We start from the raw sequence: 27,214 nt of genomic DNA, 5'->3' as shown, positions 1-27,214 counted from the left end.
ATGAAAAAAAGGAATTCCTCATTGCCTTTCACTGAGAGTTTCTTTGGCCTGTACTCCTAGTGTTACATTTGCGTTTAAGTGAACTTCATCCAATATTGAAACCTAGTCTGGTCCAATCGGAGTGTTTGTAGTACAGAGCAGCTGTGTAAAATGAACACTTCGTGGAATAACCAAGTCTTCTCTCTCTTTGCTCTCCATTTCCTCCCCAATTCATCTGTCTCCTTCCACTCTAATTTTATGTATCTTTCCTCCCCCTCCCTCCCCCCCCCTGTCCTCTTTTGCTCCCTCTCTCTTTGCACTTTCAGGACTACACACTGACGATGTACTTTCAGCAGGCCTGGCGAGACAAACGGCTGTCCTACTCCGAGATCCCTCTCAACCTGACCTTAGATAACCGGGTGGCTGACCAGCTCTGGGTCCCCGACACCTACTTCCTCAATGACAAAAAATCGTTTGTCCACGGTGTCACAGTGAAAAATAGAATGATCCGACTGCACCCGGACGGAACCGTACTGTACGGCCTAAGGTGAGATTTAATCTCTAAGAATACAATTTTTGACTACACAACAAGAACAAGGTGTTAGATGTTTACCTTTGGAAATAAACACAAAAAGACATAATATCTCCCACAAGCTGGATGAATATTGCACCAGATAAAATAATAAAATGATACACTATGATGTAAAAAATTGCAGTAATGGTAAATAGTAATTTTCACTTCAAATTTGAATCTTTTGTCAATGTACTTTCTAATTTTTTTATTTTTTATTAAACAACTCGGAGAAAAAAACAACACCAAACAAAAACAAACTTCTACCACCTTTAACTCTAGAATGTGTCAATGATTGCTGCATCAGTCTCAGTCAGTAATTAGCTCATTAGAGCCAGATGAAGAAAACTACTGACGTGAGGTGCAATATTGCCCCCGGTCGAAATTAAAATGATGATGTAGTGACCTACTTGTATCCTCATTTACCGGACATGTGCACATCACCAACTAAAGGCTTCTGTAACACTAAACACTTTTACCAAGTATCTGCATAATTTACATCGACACCAAAAGTATAGATAAAGCATATATAAAGTTTGACTTTATATATGTAGTCAAACTTTATATATATATATATATATATATATATATATATTTGCTCTGTAAATTAAATTGTATCTGTTATCATCAGAAAAAGTAATTAGAATCTGACAGAAAGAAAGTTAGGCTATATTTTATGGCTTTATGATTATGTCCTTCATGATTATGTCCTCTATCTATACAATGAAAAAGTAGGAATGCTTGACTTTTCCAGATTACCAGATGGATAACTTATATTTTACAATCAATCCAATTCACACATTTGAAACAGTTTATTTGGATAAAGAAGTAACATCATCGTTTAATCATAGGCAGGTGGTCAAACTGTCTACCAGCCACACAGCAGCCTGCTACACAAGGGCCATAGGCTTTAAACAACTCTCATTAGCTATCTTACAAACATACGTCTTGTGCTGCAGCATTGCTCGCTGAAATAAGGACCAAACCAACATCCACCAGGAAACAGTGAACTGCTACTATAAATTGTCAGTTTGCAGATCCTTGCTCCTCAGTATCACTGATAACAAAACACTGTCTGGCCTTGGTTTTGTGAGTAATACAGCTTCCAGCACAAGTTTGTTTACTTTGTCTCCGCCGTTCCCCTGTCATTGCTCAATCACATGCACCGACATGTCCCTCCAGAGGTTGAGAGGAAAATTAACTTTTGGGATATTTCCTTATAGACCTCTTTTCCTCCTTTCAATTATAAAAATGCTATTAACATTGAATTGACCACTGATATTTTGTTTGATGGCAAAACTGGATCCCTTATTAAGATTTTAGTTGGACTGTGATTGAAATCTTGTCAAATGATTTAAACATCCAGTTATCTTAGTCATGTCTCCTACCAGAGAACAATTGAAGATCAATTGGTTTTATTTTTTTACAATCTACTCAAACATAGTGGAATGAATGACTTTCTCAGACAAAGAGTGTGTGTTTGTTGGATACTACTTTAACAAAACATCAGGTTTGATCATTTCTTTGTAAAAATTCCTCTCGGAGGCCACTTCAGAAACAATTTTTAATATTGCCCCAAGCTGAAACTTTCGCATGTTTGATATGTTAATGACACATCCCATCTGTTTTCCAGTTGCCAGAAACAAAACCCCAATAGTACAATATAAATTGATTGACCCATTCCACTGAGTTTCAACCTCTCAAAGTTAACATGATTACAGTGCACTTCTCACACCTCACTGATGTCTCATCAGTTCATTTTGCAAATAGGCCTCTGATGCCCAAACTATAAAAAGTTATTGAAAACCATAACATCTTAATGGCCATCATGGCAGCACATTGGCACTGCTGTGGGAGAGTGAAGTTAAATATATATATATATGAGGATGAGAGAGGGTTTTACTACTTTAATGTCAACCAAAACAACATCTCTGACAATGATAGATGGAAGTGATGTGTTAAAGTCCAGCTGTTTCTGATTGTGAACACTTGAAAAGCAACAAAAGGGTAAAGAGTTTCTAGATATGGCGAGTGTTGTAGCTACAGCAAGAGCAGAGGGGAAGGGGAGGAGAAGAAATAGATCAGTCATATTATCTTCAGAGATGGAGAAAAGCATTAGATAAAGAAAGAGATGAGTATGACAAAAAGAAAATAAGTGCAGCACAAAATCCTACGGCCAGCAACTTCCTGATCTCTACAAACAACAATCAGTCACATTTTACTTTATATGGAACAAGTGCTTATGGCCTTGAGTTAAAGAAAGAAAAAAACTGTCAGAGTGATACTGAATATATTCTTGAATTTACCCACTTAAGGACTTTTCTGCCAAACAAAGGCCCAATAAGTAGGTCCTTTAGTGTAATATTGCACTGGGTTTGGGGCCTTCACTTTAGCGCAGTGTCCAATTATGGCAGCGCATTCACGAGTGCAAAGTGAATTAGAATCATATCCATTTTTAAGAATTATTTTTTAAGAATATCTGATACATTTATTGCCCTCAGATTAAATCAAAACAAATCCTGCTGTCAAATTTACAATTGGTAAACTGCCATAACTATTTCTCCTGGATCATAGCTTTGTTTAAAATTTTTAGCAGACACTTGATTGTTTAAAAAGGCAAAGCATTACACAACCGATTCATACACACAGGAAAAACAGCATCAAGCAAACTGCCTGATGGGTGTTTAAGTTATTTGATGCAGTAGGGGAATAAAGACATTTTCAAAATAAAATCAGTGACATCCTGGACATACTGTACCTCAAATACTGTCATTTCCCTAGGACGTTAATGACATTTAATACTAAGGCAACTTCTGCTATTCATTTCATAAGAATGGTGCTTCCCTCTGAGATCAAAGCATATGTGTTCATTGCTAGAAAAAAGCTAGAGAGGTACCAGCAGATTGTGAGGGTCAGATTATGCTGAAATAGCACTGAAATAGTAGAACTCATCCTTGTGTCGGGGCATTTTACTTAAATTGGATAACATACAGTATCAAAACAACCATTGAATCCAATATGCAAATGAAAAATCCATAATAACTTGGAATATGGGTTTGCACATTTCCCATGCACTGCAGAAGTGATGAAAAGTCAGTGCAAATATTAATTTGGATGAAGCGGGATTAGATTGAAATAGGGAGAAGAAATCCATCACCCTTGACACTCAGTATCATGTAAGTAGGATGACCAGATTTTTACAAATCCTAAATTGGGTCATGGGATCTTGCACATGTCGGTGAGTGGCCACAAATCCATGGAGCATATGCAGACACAGCATATTGCTGTCCACTGAAAGCCTAATACAAATAATGTGGTTATATATTTGTTTTGCCAATAAATAAGATAAGACTTCATGAAACTTTGAACATCAGTGAGATGAAAATTGGGTTATTCCAGAAGGCAGTAGTAAATCCATACACCATAGAAAATTAAATATGAATAATTATAGGGGTAATGCAAATTAAAATTAATATATAAAGATACAAATGTTAATAACAATATGTGAATTGATTTATAGATGTATTCAGTATCATAAATCTAGGACAAAGTTGGTGTTTTGTTCTCAACATGTATTAGATTTATAGACAGTATAAGCTTAGCTCCACATAAAAAAGCACGGTAAAGAGCTAGAATGGCTGTCTCCAAAGTTCAAAATAACAAACATGTATTAGGCTCCCAAATAAACACATTGTGTCTTGTTTAATTAGTCTGTACGCAAAAAGGAATATAAAGAAACAGATGTAAAAAAATAAAATAAAGCGAATTTAAAAGCAATATGTCATGGTTTTACAAAGGGTTACTTACTGGAACTATTTCTAGGCAGTCAACAGCCAGGCATTTTGACTTCCCAGAGTCCCATTTGTCATCGTGAGGTTGCCAGCTAACCAGCAAAGATGCTGCACGTGGGTGGATGGACAAACTGTTATTTTTCAAGAAATAGTTACAGAATGTAACACTGCAAACACAAGTGCTGAGTGCTCTTAGAAAGCAAGTTTAAAAAACAATGTTCAATGTGACAACAAGCATTACGTTATTTGTAAAGCTTGTATAATACGGCTATGTGAAAATTACCTTCCGCTTTCTGTAGAAGTTTAACATAAACTATATGATGATAATTTGTAGCACACAATGTTCCTTCATGGAGTAGACTTACTGAATATTGATTGACATCTTAAAGAAAACAAGTATCTGAATATTTGTGGGATTTGTTTTAATGATCAGACTCTAAAGGATGTAATTACTTTTTTATGATAAAATTTTAAAGTTGCAAGGTTTTGCACTTTTTCCTGACCTGTGGCTTATATTGGTGCTCATTGTAAACTGTGCATCACGGTTAAATTTGTATTTGCCACATAAATACTATATCACACTTTAACAAGGAAATAGTGGCCACATCATCAGTAAACACAAAAAGTGAGATGCATTGTTGAAGAGAATCTAGATAAAGCCACATAGAGAGAGTGTACTAACAACTGATGGATATTCATGGAGACACACACACACTAATTTTCCTTCCTTGAGGGGCCTAATTATGGGACACACACACACACCTAATTATGGGACACACACACACACACACACACACACACACACACACACACACACACACACACACACACACACACACACACACACACACACACACACACACACACACACACACACACACACACACACACACACACACACACACACACACACACACACACACACACACACACACTTCATTGTGGTGGAAAATGTTTTTTTACATATCTGTTGGCTATTGTTCTTTTCCCACACAACTTGTAACACCCCAAAATGTATCTAAATCCATTAACCTGGATGAACAGCAAATAGAAGAAATTGACTTCAGGAAGTACAATACCATAGCGAAAGCTAATCATGTCAAGCAACAAAAGTGTCTCTCCGTATTTTTCTGGAAGGGTACAACTAATATGACACGTCTAAAGGAGGGTCTTACCTTTGTTCTTTATCAGGGTTAAACAATGAGCTTTTCTGACAATAGGGTGAGAATTTGGCATACACAATAACTATTTGATTTTAACAATTAATATGATAATATATGGGTGAATTAACATTCACAGGAAATGCCAAACAGAATAGTATGCCTTCCAACAATACATTTTGCTGAATATTAATGTTACAGCATCCAAGTGATTTGGTTCTGTGGGCATTCTACTCCCTATGTTTTCTTGGTAGGCTGTAGGTGGGGAGCAGCTGGCTATGGGGGATGAGTGCTCTCTAAATGCTGTCATTATCAAATAATGCAGCTCTGGCACAAGACACATTTCGTGTCTCTGAATTAATATTATAAAAATCTGCAGGCAATGGAAGGGAGGTATTCAGATTCTTTATGAAAGTAAGCAAGACTCTACCAGAATGTAAACATTATAAGTGCAAGTCTTTGGGAACTACTAGGGAATGTGTGCTGGGTTTAGGCTGTCATGACAGAGACTTGTTATAAAGTTAACCTATGATTTGTATGTAATATCTGAACTAAAAAAACTAGAAAATATTACTGTCAAATAACTTTATTTGATTTTTTCTGGAAGAGTCAAATCATAACTGTTGCAATGAGATTGGGACAAGAATCAATGGATATTAAATACTGAAATTAATTTTAAAAAGTGGACTTAGTCTTATGTATGTCATGTATGTCTTATGCTGCTGTCAGGCTGCACAACCAGCTCTGCTCCCAGCAGACCACATGACACATGACAATAAAAACACTGTGCAATAATAGTTAAAATAGTTTTTTTTTCTGTCTGTAAATATTATATTTCAGTTATTGTGTTTTTCTACTGTTTTTATTGCTTATTTATAATACTTTTTTTTTTTTTTTTTATCTTGTCTTTCTTTACTATGTCTCTTGTGTGCACTTTAACTCTATGCTGCTGTAAGCCTGCAAATTTCCCCGCTGCGGGACTAATAAAGGATTATCTTATCTTATCTTATCTTATGTACAGAACTTGTGTTTAAATATTTAATTACTTTCCACTTAGCATATCTGTTCCGAGTATGTGATAAACACTCAACACATTTGCTTGGGCTGAATCCCAATGACTGCTGGAAACCCTCAAGGCTACTTGTCCCTGATTCTACCTCACAAGTTTGATCCATCCAGGATCAGAGCCTCCGAGCTAAATCGGGTAAATATGGAGGGTCACTGCAGGTGATGCAACATATGGGGCTCAGTCGATGCGGATGGCCGTGTCCTCAGGCAGCAGCCAGGCAACCAAGTATTAAGACAGAGTGAGGAAATGTGGCTGTGCATCATTTAAAGGATGGGTCAAGCCAGAAAGTATGTGAGGGTAAATGGAGAGCGAGACAGATGCAAACACAATCAGGAACACATAAACACATCCAGAGTGACAGCTACATAACAGACATGCTCACAAATGCACACACATAACCCCACTCAAACATGCATAACCTTAACCTTTCCCCACACTTTCTTTTTGAAGACCCTGCCAGAGGCTCTTGCTCTCAGTTCTACACCGTTGACTCCATCTTGACACAGAGATCAGAAAGTTGCCAGAAAGTAACCGGCAATTTACTCCTTGGTTAAACACTTGGAAGCCGTAGTGCCCCATCACCAGCAGCAAATCCTTCAGAGAGAAACAAATTGTTACAAAGACAGGGGTCAAGACAGAAAGAAAAGAAGAATCCATCTAAACCCCTTAGGCTCAAACAACCTCCCTATCTCACTGTGGGTGGTGGACACTCCTGAGGTGTGTATTATTAAACAGCATGTAAATGCTAGAAATCTTTCCTTTGAACTTATTTAATGCTATTAAAAGGCACAGTTATGATAGTTCCCTCACTTAATCACCTGACATCCTCTATCGTCAAATTGTCTCCCATCTCATCTCTTTTCATCATTTAACTCCTGTGGTATCTTTTGCCTTGCCTTCATGTCGATATTCATGGAGCCACAATTCATCCTACAAAAACATAAAAATAGATTGTTGGCCAGCAAAACATATCTAAACAGAAAAAAAAAAAAAAAAAAAAAAAAACGTAAAAGAAACCTCTGTGACTGTAGGACAAGGTCCATGAGGTTGCTGAAGTTATACGCTTTATACCGTTAAAACCATAAGCCCTTTCAACAAACAACCCAAACATGTTTTTATAAGCCTTTATATGACCAATATTATATGGTCCAACTGTTTGTTATATGTTGTTTGCGGTGAGCTTGGTTGCTTGTACACAGACACAAATGATTTACAGACAGAATGGGATGCTTCTATAGAACAACAGCATGAAAGTATTGCCGCATCATCATTTCAAAAGTTTGCTGAAAAATATAATCCGGTATGCAATTGTGTGATCCTTAGATTATCTTGGATTTTAGAGAAACAAATTGATTATGTGATGCAAAAAAAAATGGCATGGCAGTGGCTGTTATGGTCTGAATAATGGAATGGGGACAAAGAGTGAGCAAAGGGAGTAGAGGGCAAAAGAGAGCGAGAGGCACATGGAGACACATGGGTGATTATCTCTACTGTGTAACACAAAGGATTGGACTCAAGATGAGCCTCTCCTCTGGCACAAATTTATCTATGTTGTCAGGTGTGCCTAGACGATTACCCACCATGCTGTGCTGCTCTGTGGCAACTCCCTCAGTGGGAGTCAAAGTTCTAACACAAGACCAGAGCCAGGCAAAGGATGGCAGCCTATTACTCACAGCACAGTCCTTATGTTCCCTTCACAAAGTCTGATGGACCACATCTATTCACTCGTGGTTGCTGCTGTTATTATCCCTTATTATCCATCCCTGTGTATTTGTTTTGATAGAGATTGGAAGGCTAAATGCTATTATGCTGGAATAAGTACACAGCATATGATAGGGGGGATCCTTGGCCACTACTGTTTGTGGCTATTATAACATCACTTACCATGCTTGCTAGATTTGATTTATGAGCAATGATCCAACAAATAGTCCAGATTTAAACTGCTTTGATTCATTTCCAGTTAATTTAGTAAAGGAAATGTGTGTGGTTAAAAATGCATCATGAGTTAGAGTAGGACTTCAAGTAGAATTAGTAAGATTGTAGTATTGACTTTGGTTCACATTGTCAAAAAGATTTACCGGTATATGTTTGAAGCAGCTCAGTGTCAAAAAATGCTGAATTTATTTATATAGATATGTCAGACATTGAATGAGCTGGCTCATTTAACTGCTGCTCAAGTGACAGAAACTCAAAGTTAGAGATCAACTTCTGAGTTGTTTTTCTTGATGCAATTAAAACATAACTACTATAGATAAAAAAAACTAAAACAAATTACTTAACTTCTTCAATGCTAAACAGAAATTCATAACTGACAGTTCTGAAACAGAGTGAAGTTGAATACTTGTTTTATGTCAAAATTGGATTCTGCAAGCACCTATATACTCTTCCTCCTCAAGTAACAATTCGGGGCTTAAGAACATAAAACATGAAAATTGTTTTCATTCTATTTGGACAAAAACCTCCCACAATCTATTTTATCCTTGTTTGTTCGTGTACATTTTCACACTCAACAAAATGTTCATAAGGCATAAATCACTCAGGCAAATCAACAGAGGACAGATGGACAGCTGGCAAAACTTTACAGTCACAAAGATCTTTGTAAATCACAGACATAAATATGTAAATCATATTTAAAATGTATTTATTTATTTATTTATTTATATATATATATATATATATATAAAAAAATATATTGTTCCATTTTTATATATATATAAAAATGGAACAATCTCTATTATTATTATTTTTGTTATCATATAGTAGAAGCAGTATTAAACACAAGCATTCATTTTGACTTGTAAAGGATCTGGGATGTCATCAGTTTATAAAACACTACTCATCCCACATATGTCATGACAACATGCACTAGTGACAGTACAAACACTACCCCCGTTATGTCTGGCCTATTGCTGCCACCACTGTCCCACAGAGCTTGATCCCTGCTGTGACTCACATCTCAGGTGGGGCCTGTCAGAGGACCCACAGGATAATCCAAACAATGCTTAAACTGGGACATCAGGATTAGTTTTGGCCCTGTAATCCCCAGTGGAGTTCCCACCAACGCTGCCACCACCCACCAACACTCAAAGGCTCCACATTCATGTTTGGATCTTTTGAAGATTTTAAGTCTGTAGTTGCTCATGGTTAATTGGATGTAATTATAGGTATTTAGATTTTCCATTAATATCTATAAACTTTGAAGACTGAAACCTAACCTTTTTTTCCTCCCACTGACAAACAACCAGTTTTGCGGTCTACTAAAATCATCCACAATGCCATGAAATTAACAAATTGTGTTATGTGTTTTCAGGATTACTACCACTGCTGCTTGTATGATGGACCTGAGAAGGTATCCACTGGATGAGCAAAACTGCACACTCGAGATAGAGAGTTGTGAGTATTTCCTCAATTTATTCATTCATTATTTTCTTATGTCACTTATCATTTTGTTTCTTGTCCAAGTTGTAAATCTGTGGACTGCCCCGAGTGTTTGTGTCCTTATACACTGGCGTGGCCTCAGCTTTTTTTCTGTCAGCTGTCACGAGCCATGTGTGACTGGGCCCGCACTTGGTCCAAACAATTTATGCTCTGCTGTAGTGCAAGGATTTACTCAGAATTTTAATATTTTCAACATAATCCTTCCCATCCAATTTACTTTATTTCCCTTGGTAAAAGGAGATGCATCTTTCCTTCCTAAATATACCCTACGCTGAGTTTGCTCTTCTGCAAATAAAAAATATACTTTACCATGTCAGATAATATAGAGCTGTTTTTATTGCACATAATTTGGTTTCAAGAAGAAAGATCTTTTTTTAAACTACACTGACGTGTCACACGGACTTTGGAAAAATGAGTGGAAGGTAACATAAATTTGAGCATGTTGTAAACCAGATAGCTCTCATCAAATTACCTAATGGTCATAGTTCAATGAGTGCCTCTATCGTCACTGGAGCAGCAGAATATTTTGTGTAATATGTGCTGTCTGTGCTGCTTTTAATGCTTTCCAAAGCTGCAGCCCAGCTTTTTTTTTTTATATATATAACTTGCTATGCTAACTGCTGCTCCTATGCAAAAAAAAAAGTTTTAGTTTTTTTGTTTCTGGCATACTCCGGACAGATTAAAGTATACCTTCAGTGGTGAATGGTTAGGTAGAAAAGGTGCCCTCACCATTTTTTAACCATCACGGGAAAATTATATTTACTTGCAAGGATAAACTTGCTCAAGCTTAGTCAACTAAACTGGATAACTGTAAATGCATCTTAATGGAGTTTCCATCTAGAGAGAGTTAAGAGCGTTGTACTCAACTGTGCAATGTGAGCTTGAAGGCTTACAGCTGGTGCTGGTGTACAAAAGGAAATAGAGCATAAGGAGCAGGAAGTGATTTAAGCTTTTCTTTTTTTTTTTTACCCAGGATTGCACAACACAGTAAAAAAGTGAAGTTTAGCAGAGCCCTGATACTACCAGCAATGTGCTTTTTAGAAACGGTAACTGCTTTGAGAATTTTGACCAATATATTGCTTTCCATGAACTGTGATAATAAAACCTGGTAGTTTCTGTATGCAAGGATAAGGATGCATACAGCTCTATAACATAACATTACGTACGCAGTTACAGACCATTTGTCCAGCAGCTGCCGGCTGTGTGTCTGTGAGAGTGGTTACAGGAATGCAGTCAGCTAATGGACTAGGATGTGTTTTGCTTGGTGCATGATGGGCACATAAAGCAACTGCACCAACCGCATTACATATTGCAGCAAATGATATAATCCCAATGAAAATAGATTATATCAAATGTGGAATTAAAACACACATTATGTCAATCTCCAATAGGAACAATTGAGGACATCTGGGCTTCAGATTGGTACAGTATGGTTGGAAGTTAAAATAGAAAAATAGTCCAATAAAAATTAAGAGAGAACGCCAACAGAGAGAGAATTGAAATCAAGCTGTGGATGATCAGTGTGAAAGGGATGTGGAATAGGATGAGAAACATTATTTTTTGAGCTGTTGGGCCAAATGGTTAAAGGGAACCAGGAGGAGTCAAACCAATTAAACCCGTTTTTCAGCAGGTTTGACAAGTTGACCTCAGGGCAGCTACATGGCCTCCCCCTCTCCGTTAGTGATAACAGTATAGTTGGTATCACAGCTCCTTCTCAAATCAAAACCCAAAATTAGGGACCACTGTCCCTAATGACCTGCTCATATCACAGGCCCGAGGATGTTCCTGAGGCCTACAGATTAAGACTGTCAACACGGATTAACAAATAATAGGCATATTAACACATATTATATATATTTTTTTTATTATATTTAATATATAAAAATCCCCTTTCTATATGTGGAAGAACAACATTTGCATCTATTCTGGAGGGGGAAAAAGCATAGCAGCTGTGTGCCTCATTTTCTGATTCTCACATTTAGAAACACAATTGCTGGACATGAGGTCACAGACCAGGAGGAAATTAGGAGAGTATTGTCAAACTTAATCAAACTTAATTGGGAAACTGGTATGCCTTTGGTAGGATAGTGAAGGGCTTGCAACTGCAAATCTTACCTTACACTGTGCAATGTCCATTTGAACTACTTGTTTAACAATGGTTCAGGGAATTATGGTAGACAAGTGAGGGGGAGACAGAGAGGGACATTGGCTGTTTACAAATGAGTGTGCCTCACAACACAGCTAGTCATCAGAACCCCAAGCACACATCCTTCTCCTTTAAGTTGTTGGAGGGCCTCAAGTTTAAAACACACTGGCTTGGGAGCATTAGTAGTTTTGACAGGTTGTGTATAACGTCCAAGACATTTCATGCTGACCCTGGTTTGATTACCATTTTAATCACGCAATAACATGCCGTTTCAGTATGGTGATTACTGCATCAGCGCTGGTATTTTCTGCATAGAGGGATGGAACCATGATGTTGTTTTCAATCCTCAAGAAAATCGATTCATCTATTATCATTATTAAGTTACCGCACACAAAAAAATATAAATAGAAAATAATTCATTTTCAAATGTGACAATGTTCCAAACTTACATAGTTCTATCATTTGTTAAATAAAGGACAAATCAAGCAATAGTACACTTCTGAGGCCACACTCTATAGTACAGCTGCACTTAACCTGGAGAAAAACAGCATCAAATACTTTGCAAATCCCTCTTGTAATTGTACCATTTTATTCACCATCGGGAATCACATCAGGACGTAATGCACAAACAACTATACGTTCATCATTCATAGCACTTTTGACACAAATAAGAGGTTCCCACATAATGGAAGGAGAGAAAAGAAAATGTATTCTGAAAGTGGTGGGGATGGCGAGATGTAAATGATTAATTCTGGATAGCCCAGGGACATTCCCACCCTGTGTTAAATTTTCTTAAAGATAGGGGTGGGGGATGTTATATGATAGAACTTTTAAATTAATAAAAACACATATGCATACAACTGATTATCAAGTATACAGCCCCCTTCCTCAGTGTAGCTTCACTAATATTAACAAGAAAAGAGGACGAAACTCAACAATTTTATAAAACAAAGTAATAGATACTGCAGCGGGAGTAAATGTAATTGGTCCACTCAGCCGCTCTGGTCCGAATACAATCGGTCACCTCGACCTCTCTGGTCCGAATACAATCGGTCACCTCGACCTCTCTGGTCCTGATTTACCCACTCAGCTTATGTGCTCCTCAAAATTTTGAAGCTGAAAAAAGGCTCTGCAGTCTCAACTGTCAAAAACAGCAGAAAGGCCTCATACACCGCACTGGTTAAACGTTCCTAAGCAAACGAGGAAGTCCACCAAGATCCTGACCATTGCATTTAGCATGTTAGCTATACCCAGCATGCAGCTGTTGCTCAGGCTCATGGGTATGTTTGAATTGGGTCACTTAGATTGCTCCATGGGTGTTGCATTAATCCAGTGCCTAATTGATTTAGATTCTACCTTTTATCAATTTGGAGGTACATTAATCATAATTTTAACCCGTACTGAAGTTATTCTTTATTATATTACATTATTTTAACAAAATATATAAGAATGAAATTATTGAAAAAGTAGATTCTGGTAAAATACACTGCTGACATAACAATTTACCTATGGGCACACACTCACATTCATTAGTGCACCAACTTTAACAGAGAGTCATTTACTACAGAACAACTTATCCATGTGGAGATGTCTTGTAGCAAAACAGAAGTTATGTTTAAATTCAGTGTTAAACTCACAAGAATGCATTGTGGGTATTATTGAGCGCTAACACATGTGGTGAATGCATTTCAACACTAGAACTACCAAGGCAGTCATTTTGACCGTTTTGAGATTTTGTAATGTAATAAGACCGCAAAGATTACGATAACACAAGAGGTTGTCAATTCTGAAAGACAATGTATACCTCTAGTTTTTCTCTTTATTCTCATTCCAAGTTTTTTTTATCCACGCAGAGCTTTGAGACAGTTTGTTAACTCTTGCTCATAACTCATGCATATCTATAAAAATACGTCTTAAATTGAATACCACACTACCTCAACCTCATGTCCAGCAGTATAATAAAAGGGTTGAGTTCATAACCTGGCAAACCATGGCCTGTCAACCGGTTTTGTTACTACATCCTCAGCATCTCTATAATGCATGTGTAATCCAGGGCTTCAACGAGCGTAGTAGGCCACACAAGGTTTCACTTGAGTGCAAGGAAATACCATTGCACGCATTATTCAAAAAGGTTAAACCTCCTGATGTTCTGGGTCAATGTTACAGAGATGCAGTTTACAATGTAAAGTATATACACTGTTGAGCGGTAGCCCTACCGTCAGTTAAAGATGTAACATTGACTTCCCAAGTACAGCAGCTGTGCACCTTTTCAATAAATCATACTAAGAGCAGGGTCACTAAGCTGCTAAACAATGAATACAACACGGAAGCATTTTTGCCCTGATTAGCAGCTTTAGCGTAAGTGCGGCTGCATGGCTCTTCAGGAGACAGAAAAACTAGGTATCTAAGTGCTTTGAAAATGCATTAAGAGAGAACAAAAATGTAGACAAGCTTGCAGTCACCAATGCAAGCAGAAACAGACATCCCTGTTTATTTTTTGTCGTGTGTGTTGTGTTTATACACTGAGAGAGGGTGAGAGGTTTTTTCACACAGTTGCTGTGCACTCACAATGAAACTATCATTTCATTAAAGCATTTCTACCAAGTAATAGTTATATTTTCTGCACCAGCGATCCACATCATATGGACAGAGCCACTTCTACAGTTTATCTCTCTCTGGCTATCCTTGCCCATCAGAACCCATTTTTAGAAAAACTGCACAGATACTGTGGTTGTGAATGGGTTTCTACACTTGGGCATGCTTGGCTTATTTATTTAACTGATCTTTAGATGTTCTGTCCCTGTCCAGGCACGCAGTCAGCTGCTGCTGCTTGCTGTGTACTGCAAAAGTTTCCAAGTCATTTTTTAATTGGACACCAGGAATAACATTAAAGTCGCTTTGAACTGCGTGGAATCAAAAATTCATCTGAGAGATATTTAAGCGAGGCGTAGCCTTCTGAGCTTACAGGGAAGAGAGAGAGAGAGGCAGGCATTTTTTTCAAGGGGTTTGATTTGACGTGCCCGTGTGTGACAGTATCTTTGTGGGTCCAAGCAAGCATGTGTGTCTTTATGTGTTCATGCACGCTGGTCTATGTCTATGTACATTAACCACACATCTTTGTCTATTAATATACAGAAACTGTGGAAAAACCCAGGTTTACCAAACCATACATGGTAAATGCTGCGATTGTGGTTGGGTTGGACAGAGTAGGGGAAGATTTTCAATGGACACTATGTATCATAGGTTCCACCATTTACACACACTCCCCCCCAGACTCCATTGGTGCTTCCTGGACAAACCCAAAGGCTTGTTAGGTGGGGCAGCATCCACATTCCCAATATTCATGGCAAAGAAATTTGGTTTGAAGTCCCTTTTTCAAGGGCCTGTTCTCCAGCGAGGCTTGTAAACACTGTGACCTCAAATGTCATTCTTAAAAATGTGAAGAAAATCAGATAAAAGCAATTTTTGTGATTGTTGTTAGGGCCTCTGTGTGGCCTTTGAAATGTATGTCTAATACATGTGTCAATACATATTAGAAAACACAAATGTATAAGTTTTATTACAGGGATATGATGTTAAATAGCACAATTTAGAAGTAAAACAAAAAACGTTGCTGTCCCCAATTATATTTTGGCCAGAGCGATATCAAAGTCAGTGTTTTATCTCCTTCCAAAATCCGTCTTTGGCCATTAAAACAAATCAACGGAGACATTATTTCAAAAGCTTGATAAAAAGGCCCGGAGTCAGATTTGGTCAGGGAGATATGCCAGAGTCCCAGTTAAATAGCTTTAGTATTGTATTGCTATCTCCTCTGATGCTATCGGGAACAATTTAATTTATTTTTGGGCCTGCCAACGCTCTCAGACTTTGGAATCTATGAGAGAAGCCTTTGTGCTACCGTAAAACATATTGTCACACCCATAGTGGGGGTTTTTTTGTACTGAGGGATGAGCTTGACTCTCGTGCCACTAAGTACTCAATAAGCTAATTCCCTTCTTTATTTCATTGTTTAATAGTTAATAGATATACAGTAGACTTACTCTCTCTTGTCTGTCATGTATTTCAGATCATGTCTCTTTTTTCTCACCCTCACTCATTCCAGTCAATTTCATTTAATGGGAATGAGGATGATCTATTTGTGCCAAATACTGTGACATAATAACTTTATTATGAGAGGGAGGTGATGCAATTCTGCAAAGTCAGCCCCGATGATGTAGAAACAATGGAGTTAAGTGGATTGGGTAGTTGGACACTCCAAAAAATGTGGGCCATTTCACATCATTGACTCAAATGTTTGCACAAAACCATTCACTTCTCTTTACTGAAAGTGTGCATATGCAGGTTTGTTTATTAAAACAAGCGGCCCCTGGAGAAGCTGGAATGCACATAACACCCCATGGTATAAAAATGTTGGATTGAACAGTACGTTGTCGAGTTTGCTCTTCAATGCTTTGATTAAATTGCTTCTCCTGAATTGCCTGAGGAAAGACCATGGGGTCATTAGTATGAAAAAGTTCTATCCCGTTAGGACTGAGAATGCGCATTACAATCTAAATGGTAGATCTTGCAAAGCAGAACGGTTCATCCTCAAGGGAGAATGATTGTTGTCAAGGAAATGTCAATCTCCCCATACGTATTGATATATGCTGTCATCGGCCTAGGTGCTGACTCGAGAGGAAAAACCAGCATGTCATCAATAAAATGGGCTCTCATCATTTAGGGCCAATCCTCTGGGACTGAACCCATTGAGTAAAATTTTAATTTTAAATCTCAAGTAGAGGAGGCCGCTCAGTCGCGATTTTAGCACTTAAGAAATGTATCCAAAATGACGTTATTTCTGTCTGCCCCTGACCTGACCTGCCTTTATTTCATCCCATCTCGACTAATATAATTTCTTTATGCTCTGCACTTAGAGAAGCACTTGATGGTCTGCAAGTTGGTTCAAAATGAGGCTGCCAGGCTTTTTACTGGAACCGAGACGATAGAACGTTCATCTCATTTTCCCATCCCCCCCCTTTGGCTACTTATTTCCTTCGGAATACATTTTGAGAATGTATTGATTACCTTTTATGTTAGGTGATGATGATACCGTACATGAATGTTTTGGAAATACATTAAATTTGAGAGTATATCTGAACACAGTGAGCACCAAACTCTCCTTTCGTCAAGAGGACCAAGAGATGTCAGAGTGTGAGGGCGATGAAAGGAGCCACTGCGGACTCTGCGTTAATAATTCAGAGCAACTAAATAGGTCACACAAGTATTAATTAAGCAGAACAGGGTATGGCGGAAGGAAAGGAAGAGGGAACGTAGAGTGAAAGATAGTTGGACACATAATAGTAGTTATGACAGAAAAATTGAAGAGTGAAGGAGAGGAGTGTAATCAACCGGAAAAATGGTTGGGAGAACGTCGATTAAAGAAAATAACAAGTAAGAGAAGGAGAGTGGTGGAGAAAAAGGAGAGACCAGAAGAGGAAGACAAGAGGAGGTGTGGTCCATATTGTAAGCACTAATCAATGAAACAGCACGAGAGATGCCTCTAAAGTGTTCTGTCAATTGTGCTTTCATTCGTCATCCAGACAGGGCCTGTCATCACCCCCACCCCTCCACACAAACACGCACATTTAGTACATACTCGTGCAAATCCAACATTAATTCACTTTCTAGCTGCTAAATCTCACTATCATTAGTATTCCGGGGAATACTGGTCACACCAGTCTAAAAAGAACTTCCACGCATGCAATATAATGATAGGCTTTAACAATAATGGCTCAGGCAAATTTTACTAGCTTGCATGCAAATCCCCATTGCAGCAAACATGAGTTGTAACCACTGTTGCGAGCATCATAAAAGATTATTATGTTGCATGTTGAGTTACTGAAAAAAAAAAAATCCAGATTTGTTGTTAAAGCCATCTCCTGCTGTTACCCAAAATGACTACACATTGGAGGGACTGAAAAGTGTTAGCAGTTGTATGATATAAGACTACAATATTCAGATGTTTGTCTTGATGCAGCAAAGGGTATCGCAAGTATTGGCTTCCTGCCTCTTAGGTGAGCAAGTTCACACTTCAATACACTCATCCTGATGAGCTGTCAGAACTCGGAGACACTCTGGTGCTTCTAGATATACAAATATCACCATCTAACTGCTTTCCTCTATCAAAATGAGCTCTGTGTCACTTCAAACCCCTTTGTAGCCCTAAAGAATCCCAATATGGAAAAGCAATAATGCCATCTGTGATTGAAAAACAAGCTTATCTGCTGTACATGTGTACATAACAATGTTTTTTGTATCATGATGACTTCTGTTGTGGCATAGGGAGGTCTCAAAACAACTTCATTAAGACATTCATGCACATACATACTTATTCACATGGTGAAAATATACCATTTTTATACATCATTTTGCATATTTCTGTTTTAATTAGGTCCAATATAGTTTTAGCTTATCTTTAATGGGAAGCCAGTCTTCTAAAGAAGTGCGCTAACCCCAGCTGTCTCCTGTCTCCACTCGTTTCCTCATCTCCTTCCTCTCCTCTCTCTGAGACCAATGCTCTTATGCCCCGAAGTCAGCAGACATGTCAGCTGCACTAGAGCAGACAGTAGGCAGTGGATTATGCAAGAGCCAAGTTTCATGGTCTAATGAAAATGTTCTACTTTTCTTCTTGCCTTTTTTATAACAGCACTTGTCTTCAACTATAACTACATGTTATTCAATCATTTATTGCTCCTGCCCACTAGCCGCCTTGCTGTCCATGTCTCCACTGATTGGACCAAAATGAGAGCAAAAGAGCGAGTAGCTGTGGTTCATATTAATATTAATGTTCCCTTGTCCCTTGAAAGATTTTACTGGGTTTTAGAGAAGAAAATGGATTCCAGGCCTGATTATTTAATCATTATTGCTCTTGGCATTTAATAATTTAGTTGCTCATGGGACAAAACATAATAAAGTTGACTTAACCCACGAGCCTGTGCCTTGCTTGTGGGTTCCTCAGAAGTTGGTGTCCAGGTGCATTTGAACACGTGATAGAGCTGTTGTGAAGCTGCTTCCCTTTAACTGGATACACTTTTGGAAAGAGTTCAGTTGTGTTTCTTGGAATGTTTGGTCCAGGGTTGGCAAAGGAATGGCTTGAGGTGGCCGCTTGGGATGTTAATGTGTGCGTAGAACTTTGTTTATGCATTATTATTGTATTATTAATAGGTCAGAACACAAACTAATAGGCTACATGCATACAACCTGGGTTCTATCTTCCTCTAAATTAACTCAGGATCACTGATCTGAATCATATAGTATTACCTACATTATAGCATATGATGATTTAATAAAAGAAATACACAATGTTTTCGAGTTGAGAATAAATAAACAGGTTCTGACCATATTTAATAATCAGAACAGATGCAAAGTTTTATGTAAGCCCTATCATAACAGCAATATACAGGCTTGTGTTAATCTGAGGAGTCTTGTACGAAGAGACTACATAAGTGATATGGATCGTAACAATTTTTAATACCATCTTCAGGTTCCACAGTTTTATTATAATTTGAATGCTCTGACTTTAACTAAACCTGTGCGAGTATTTGTGGTCATGAAGCTATTACAAGCCATTCAAATTCATTTTTTTTGCGGATTTGTGCTTGATGTCCCGATTTGCGCATGTGAGAGTTCTCTTTGACCAATCAATGGTGTTCACTGTTTTAACTCCACCATCATGTATTGACTCAGCTTGCTGGAAAACTCGACCGAGGTGGTACTAAAAAAAAGTACCAGCTGTTAAACCTATGCGCAACTTTTGCTAATGGAAATGCAAAAAATAATGTGTAATGAACTGAAATGGACAGCTTGATAATATGACAACCCAGTGTTTTAAAAAGTGACAACAATATGCCCTTATCAAGGGTCCCCATCTGATGAGTTAGGAATTTACGATAATAAGAATAATAACAATAGTAGTAGTATTAAAACAATATTATAGCAAACTGTATTCATAGAGTTAATGCAAATGCAAAAAGTAGGATATAAATATACCCTTTCCTTGTGGATTAATCTCATATTTTAATTCAGTGAACCATAGACCAATTACATTGTCTGCTGTCAGCAGAATGTAAAATGGTGACAAATGCAAACCTAATCATGTAAAGTGTTTAATTAACTGGACTGTTCAGAATCTAGATGGAACATGATTATGAACATATCCATACAATGCAAACCATTAACAATCCTCAGTAATCCCTGTTCTCTGTACCTTTATCTCAGATGGCTACACTACAGATGACATTGAGTTCTACTGGCGAGGAGGACACAATGCTGTGACGGGGGTGGACAAGATCGAATTGCCCCAGTTTTCAATCGTGGATCATAAGCTCATCTCCAAGAACGTTGTCTTCTCCACAGGTAATGCTAACAAGCATGGTGACAAGGGTAGAACATAATGCAATCCAACAGTATTAACCCTTAAACAAATATTATCTCGAAGCATGTTATTGTTTTGTACATATGCACACACTTATCTCTTACTTCTTTGCCTTTATTTCCATTAAACAAGTCCTTTCATTATTTTCCTTCTTTAAGGTCCATTTCAAATGTCCTTATCATTATGCTGCTGTAAATAGGGCAATATGGAAGCTTATGAATATTGATTATTTTCACAACTTGCACTGATTGATAAGAGAACTAGCATCCACTAATTTCGAGAAAGGCAAAATGATATGTAAATCTACGAACACACATACAAACCTTCAAATGAAGTGCCGTCCTGGGAGAATCAAGACACTATGACTTATTTAACAGCAATAAACAAAAAGAATACTGTCTGATACAATGAAATATTCATCTCTTCTGCATTTTCATATTCATGAATTTGTCATGCAAGCAAGCAATGGTAAGCGGGACAGTGGTTCTGCTGAATACACTTTTTGGATGATGCAGAGAATCAGAGCTGAACACTAATGCAATAAGAGCATAGTGACTCCAATTATAAGAGGGCAAGGTTTGTCTGCAGTGGTCACACGTTCCACGCAACCCTATTAATAACATAATGCTTTCTGATGTATGCACATGGTTTGTTTATGCATGAGTGTATGTGTTTGTTAACTACCCACTGTGTCCCTGCAGTGTGCCTGATTTCACTGCCTTCTACAGGAGATATGGTAGACGGGGATTCCCTTTTAATTTGCTGTCTATTGTGATTTGTAGTGAATGACCTTCGGGGCACCCAGAGATGCAAACTCAGCACAAGTGCCTGGGCATTTACCAAATACATGCGACATGGTTCACTCCAAGGATAGGCAATGTCATTGTTGCCTTATGAATAATGAACATTTACTGTTGCACCTCGTTTTACCCATACGGTTTCCTCCCTTCATAGAGAAATAATTCAAGGATTCTCTCAGTGGCTCATGCTGACGTTAGTTAAATGAATAAGCAGGTCTAAGTGATGACTTTTAGGAGGAGCTAAGGCTAGGGGGTTGTTAGTGCTTTCATTGCAACAAATTTTTAGTCCTCCCTTCCCCCTTTTCTCTCCAACGGTATATTGCAGTGTATTCTAGCTCTTCTTTTGGTGCTTAACCCCATTTGGTTGCAATGCAACTCAAAATAAAATACAGCCAATTCCCTTAGGAGAGACATGTGTGTGGTGATACAATTTGCCCAATCCAAAACTCCTGCTGGGCTTATTTCAAATAGTGCAAGATAAGCAAAAAAAAAAAAAAAAAAAAAAAAAAAAAGGCCCCTCAATAGACAAACCATCAAACCTCTTGCAATATTGTGTATAAACACAGGCAGTGCAGAACAGGTAATTCTGGAGAGCGCCGATTTGTCAGTTCAGTGGACACAGATATGACATTTTACTGGGTTTCTTCTGCTACCCAGGAACTAGATGCTATTGTTGATAACAGAGCTTGGAAGAAAAATCGTTGAAGAGTGCAGTATGTTTTAGGATACCTTCACATCGATGTTAATAATAAATCTGTTGTTTTGGGTTATCATGAAGCCAAAGTGCTAGCCCCGCTCTTCTTGATTTGAGTATCTTTCTATTTGGTTGTTTGGACAAAATATAACTTCAGGCCCAGGGAAATTGTGATTAAAATGTCTCACTCTTTTCTTTTTTATAGAGTCAAAAGCTCATTAATAAACCAAAAATGAAATTAAGTATTTTATTCATTTCTATCATTTTTGAGAGGCCGTCTCCAGAAGACCTCAATTAAGTGTCAATTATAAACAAAATAAATGGTTGCATTCCGAAGCAAATGTAGATGTTCCATGATATTATTATAATTTTGTGAAAAAAAAGATTACAATGACAAACCATGTTGGATGTTTGAACATTGGTATCCTTTTTGTACATGGGTTATGTTAACAATAAGTGAACAAAATAGCAGAAAACAACAACAACAGAGACTAGTATCCTTACTTCATATCCTACCAGAAGTGAACTTGGCTGCTAATATTGATCCAAAATTACATTCCCAAACCATGAACAAGTAAGACTTTGTGCCAACATTTAACCAGTGTACCTTTTACATAAAGCAAATCAAAATTCATCACTGTTTTATCTTTCTTCCCTGTCCCTTCTCTGCAGGTTCTTACCCTCGTCTGTCCTTGAGTTTTAAACTGAAGAGGAACATTGGATACTTCATCCTGCAGACATACATGCCTTCTATACTTATCACAATCCTCTCATGGGTCTCCTTCTGGATCAACTATGACGCCTCTGCTGCCAGAGTGGCTCTAGGTGAGGCCTGCAATACAAGTACATACAGATTGAAAGGACATTGGGGTAGACACTTAAATAAAAATAGACTCACCAGTGGAAGATTATATTTTTATTTTTTACCCCCCCGATTTTACCTCATGACATTCACATAATTCACTTCAAGGGCAAATAGAGGCAAGGAACCTGAGGGTGACAAGGTTAGGTAAGAAGACTTAGGAAATATTTCACATTAAGTCAGGCAAGAACATCTGTAGCAGACCCAAACATTCTATGACTGACAATAGACAAACGGGTTTTTGCCCCTTTTCAGGTTAACAGATTTGTCTTTTCCCATAATAATCATCATTACAAATTATGAATATTTGTGATACATAATATATATACTTATTTATTTCAATTTTTTTAATTTCTACCGGTCTTCAAATTTCAACTTTAACTACTGTGCTTTTTGTCTTTTTAATTTAAGACATGGTCATTAAATAAAGCACTGCACTGATCCCCAAGTACACTCTGTTTAGTTTAGTTTATTTTTAGTTAATTCTTTTTATTTAACAGGGAAAGTGCATATTTATGTCTTTTCAGAAAATATACCAGGTTTAGCCAGAAAGTCAAATTTCCATCTGTATCTGTTTCACTTCTTTTACAATCACTGTGGTTGTTAAAAGGGGGTCATATATCCACCCCAGTACTACAGCTGTTGCTCTATCCCACAGATTTATTATGGTGGATGACCAGTTTGATTTGTTTCCACTTTATCCAGAGCCTCTGAGCTTTTCTGGTAGTCACAAGTCCTTGTCATCCTAAAACATGTAAACACTACGTGAGGTTTGTGTTGAGCTTCGAGCTTCCTCAGTGTTTATCAGAAGCCTCCCTGTCTTCTTTTCACCCAACTCCCTCCACCCTGCTTCATCCATCCTTCAACCCATCCCTCGCTTTAGTCGACAAGGCAATTTCGCTGATTGACGACTGAGCTGCATTTAGTGATCCGGGGTTAAGGCATGCATGGGATTTAATGAAAAAAAAAAAGGTAATACTCCATAATGGAGGCGGGTCAGTTGAGTTGGGAAATGTTGGGTCACCCCTTAGTCTACACCAGATTCAGGAACCACTTTATTCTGACCTGGTTTCTGGCAATAAAATTGACCTGTTATGGCTGAATCACATGGCCACTGTGCCGTTGGAATCCTTTGTTGTCATTGGTAAGCCCTTGGAGCAACAGCTTGGGAAAATTGCCTGAATCCTATTTTGAGCGGTGGTCACCTGACAGCTTTGTGACAGCTGTAAAATAATTTAGTAATTGTTTACCGAGACTCTCAATAGAAATTGCCTTAAATAATCATACTTTGTGTGCTTTCACAGTAGAATATACAGGTGCGCGTGGGAGGATTGCTGAGCGCCATAGGAGCTGAGAACACAATTATTTAATCATGCAAGGGAAAAATCACATTTAAGCTTTAGAATCGGGCCTCTCATGCCATTTATAATTCCTGCATATAGATAATACTGTAGACACACATTGAAAGCACACTACATCCAACAGCCAGTATTTTGCTAAGCAACAAGGAATATGAAACGAAATCAGTACCAGTAAGAGTAAGCGTGTCACTCATAATAAGCAGAAAAGCAACATGTTGATATGCGCAGTCAATCTGACAGTAACTTTTATCCACATCTTGCTGGGCGAGGATTTTAAAAAAAACTGTCTACAACTTTTCTCAGTAGGAGTTCTATGCTAATGAACAAGACCAAGGTTGACATTTGAATTTCAAATCGCTGCAGCGCTTCAGGTGACCGTATTTTAGCTCGTCTCCCGATGCGTGGTTTGAATTCATGGGGGTAAGTCCCTTGGGTTCATTGATCCTGGCAAGCTTAATCAAGCACAGACATGGTATCAAGTAGATCACAAAGATGTCCTGCAGTCGCAAGATTCAGAGCATTCAGTCAGAACATTCAGTCAGAACAGCACATGAGTAAAGGTTTGAAATGATGGTGGTACAAAGTGTGTTAAAATGACATGTGCGCACCACAGGAACGAAGCCAATGGAAAGTCAAATAGCCCCTGGTCCTATTAGGCTTCTCAGTTGGTGTGATCTCATCGCAAGTTGGTCTATAGTTGCTATTGATTTAATAAAAAGAAAAATGCCAGAAGTAAATTTGTGAGTGCCTACATAAAAATGGCATGATTTCAACAGCAACATTATTGATTAATACCGTGTCTGCTTTAATGTCATGAATATGGTCTTTCTCCTCCAGGTATTACCACGGTGCTGACCATGACTACCATTAACACCCATCTGAGAGAAACCCTCCCCAAAATCCCCTACGTCAAGGCCATAGACATGTACCTCATGGGCTGCTTTGTCTTTGTCTTCCTGGCTCTGCTGGAGTATGCGCTGGTAAACTACATATTCTTTGGACGGGGCCCTCAACGTCAGAAAAGGGCAGCTGAGAAACTAACTCTAGCTAACAATGAAAAGATGAGGATGGATCCGAACAAGGTAAGAATATCTTAGCTTGGAGTTTGTCAACCTACATTTCCTCAAATTCAGAATACTTTTCTGAAAAATGTCTCCATGTATGCATTTTTTTTTTCTGTAGAGGCACAGACTTGATGATGAGCTTCCACATTCTCACATTTTCAAGTGGAAGCAGTCCCAGTCTTTGCTCTAGATTCACAAAATCACATATTTTCTTTACTTTGCAGTGAAATTTAAATTAAATTATTCATAAAGCTGTCTAAGGAGCTTAGAGAAAAAAAAGAAATGTCACCACTTCAAATAGAGGGTTGACCTAATGTTTCCTGCCTCTAGTGTGCCAAAGAAAGGCAGCCTAATAAGCTTGTACTTGCCCCGTTTGAAATCCAAATGAGACATGTTGCCAGCTGAAACAGAGGGAAATAAGGTCTCAGAGCCACTTGGCTCTTTGTCTTGATAGAAAGAGTTGCGTTCTCTTCCTCAGTTTGTGCTCCCAGGTGACATGAACCAAATACTTACGAGCAGAGATTCAAAATGGCCAACTTACCATGGCTGCATATGGACGTGCTGATAATAGTTGAATACAAAACAGTCTTTAATGAGCAGGAAAAAAAAAAATCCCATTGATATCTGGTAATATCAAAGTGAAGGCAAACGAGGAACGTAAAACTGGACTTGTGTTTTGAATCCTCTGAAAACACTATTCCTTATACTGCGGTTCATGTCCACACATATTTGCATTTACTTTTCAGTTGCTCAAGTAACCATGTTGATTATGTTTGCTTTGCAGTGGCTGGTGGGGAATGTAGTTGGCAGAGATGATACTTTGTATGCAAGAATGAAACAAAGGGATCTTGATGGTCATGACACGATGTGGGAACCAATCTTTGTGGACGACGGAGCAATTGGACTTGGCGATCAAAAGAACAAGGTACTGCAAAAATGTATTTAGATGTCAAACTGTGTTAGACTGCTCCTACACATTTACATTTAGATTGTATTCTGGCCACCTGGACGCAGCAGGACAAACACAACATTGGCATATTATCACATTATTAAGTTGATAATGTTACCGGTTTGCACGTCCAGCAAACAGAGGTTTAACATGAGCATATATTTGGAGATGTGTTTTTGGGTGATCAAAGACGCTAGGAGCTACCTAGTAAATTTTGATACTTTGTTTTCATTCATTTTAGTAAAATGTAATTTAGAGAAAACTGTTGTTACATGATATTAATACACCACACAAACTGGACTCTTTCTCTTGGGTAGATGGACCCACATGAAAACATCCTTTTGGGCACCTTGGACATCAAGAACGACATGGGCGTTTCAGAGCTGGCTCTGGGTCTCAACGACCCACGAAATACCATGCTGACATACGACAGCTCAACTCTACAGTACCGCAAAGCAGGGCTGGCCAGGCACAACTTTGGTCGAAACACGCTGGAGTGCCACATGACTCAAAAGAAAAGCCGACTACGGAGGCGTGCTTCACAGCTAAAGATCAACATCCCAGACTTGACTGATGTAAACTCTATTGACAAATGGTCGAGGATGATCTTCCCGACTGTCTTCTCCTTCTTCAACATTGTTTACTGGCTTTACTACGTCAATTAAAAGAAACAAAAGGACATCGGTGAGGGCAAAAACAAACAGCAAAATATGTTGCTCATTTGTTGTTTGTATCCGGTTCGTTTCATTTTTATGTGATCTTGTAAAGCTGGACTGAATTACTATATTCAGGACTGGATCCATTATATCTTGGAATACCCTATTTGCTGGCTAACACATGAAAACCTTATAAAAGAGAGATTACAAACATATAAGGTGCCTGTTTCTGAATAATTGTTTAAATTGTACATACATCTG

The 27,214-nt window shown here is 38.1% G+C and overlaps 1 protein-coding gene across 1 annotated transcript in view; it reads left to right on the top strand.

Moving 5' to 3' along the window:
- LOC129113498 (gamma-aminobutyric acid receptor subunit beta-2-like) overlaps nt 1–26,962 on the top strand; it is a 53,518-nt gene extending 26,556 nt beyond the window's left edge. The window contains exons 4-10 of the mRNA XM_054625830.1: nt 306–526; nt 9,881–9,963; nt 20,411–20,548; nt 22,734–22,886; nt 25,122–25,366; nt 26,133–26,273; nt 26,615–26,962. Coding sequence (XP_054481805.1) covers nt 306–526; nt 9,881–9,963; nt 20,411–20,548; nt 22,734–22,886; nt 25,122–25,366; nt 26,133–26,273; nt 26,615–26,962 — 1,329 coding nt within the window. The remainder of the gene's footprint in view (nt 1–305; nt 527–9,880; nt 9,964–20,410; nt 20,549–22,733; nt 22,887–25,121; nt 25,367–26,132; nt 26,274–26,614) is intronic.
- The last annotated feature ends 252 nt before the right edge of the window (nt 26,963–27,214 follow it).

The sequence above is a fragment of the Anoplopoma fimbria genome, chromosome 24, assembly GCF_027596085.1.
Source record: "Anoplopoma fimbria isolate UVic2021 breed Golden Eagle Sablefish chromosome 24, Afim_UVic_2022, whole genome shotgun sequence".
Classification (NCBI taxonomy): Eukaryota; Metazoa; Chordata; class Actinopteri; order Perciformes; family Anoplopomatidae; genus Anoplopoma; species Anoplopoma fimbria.
This window is presented reverse-complemented; position numbering and strand designations above follow the sequence as displayed.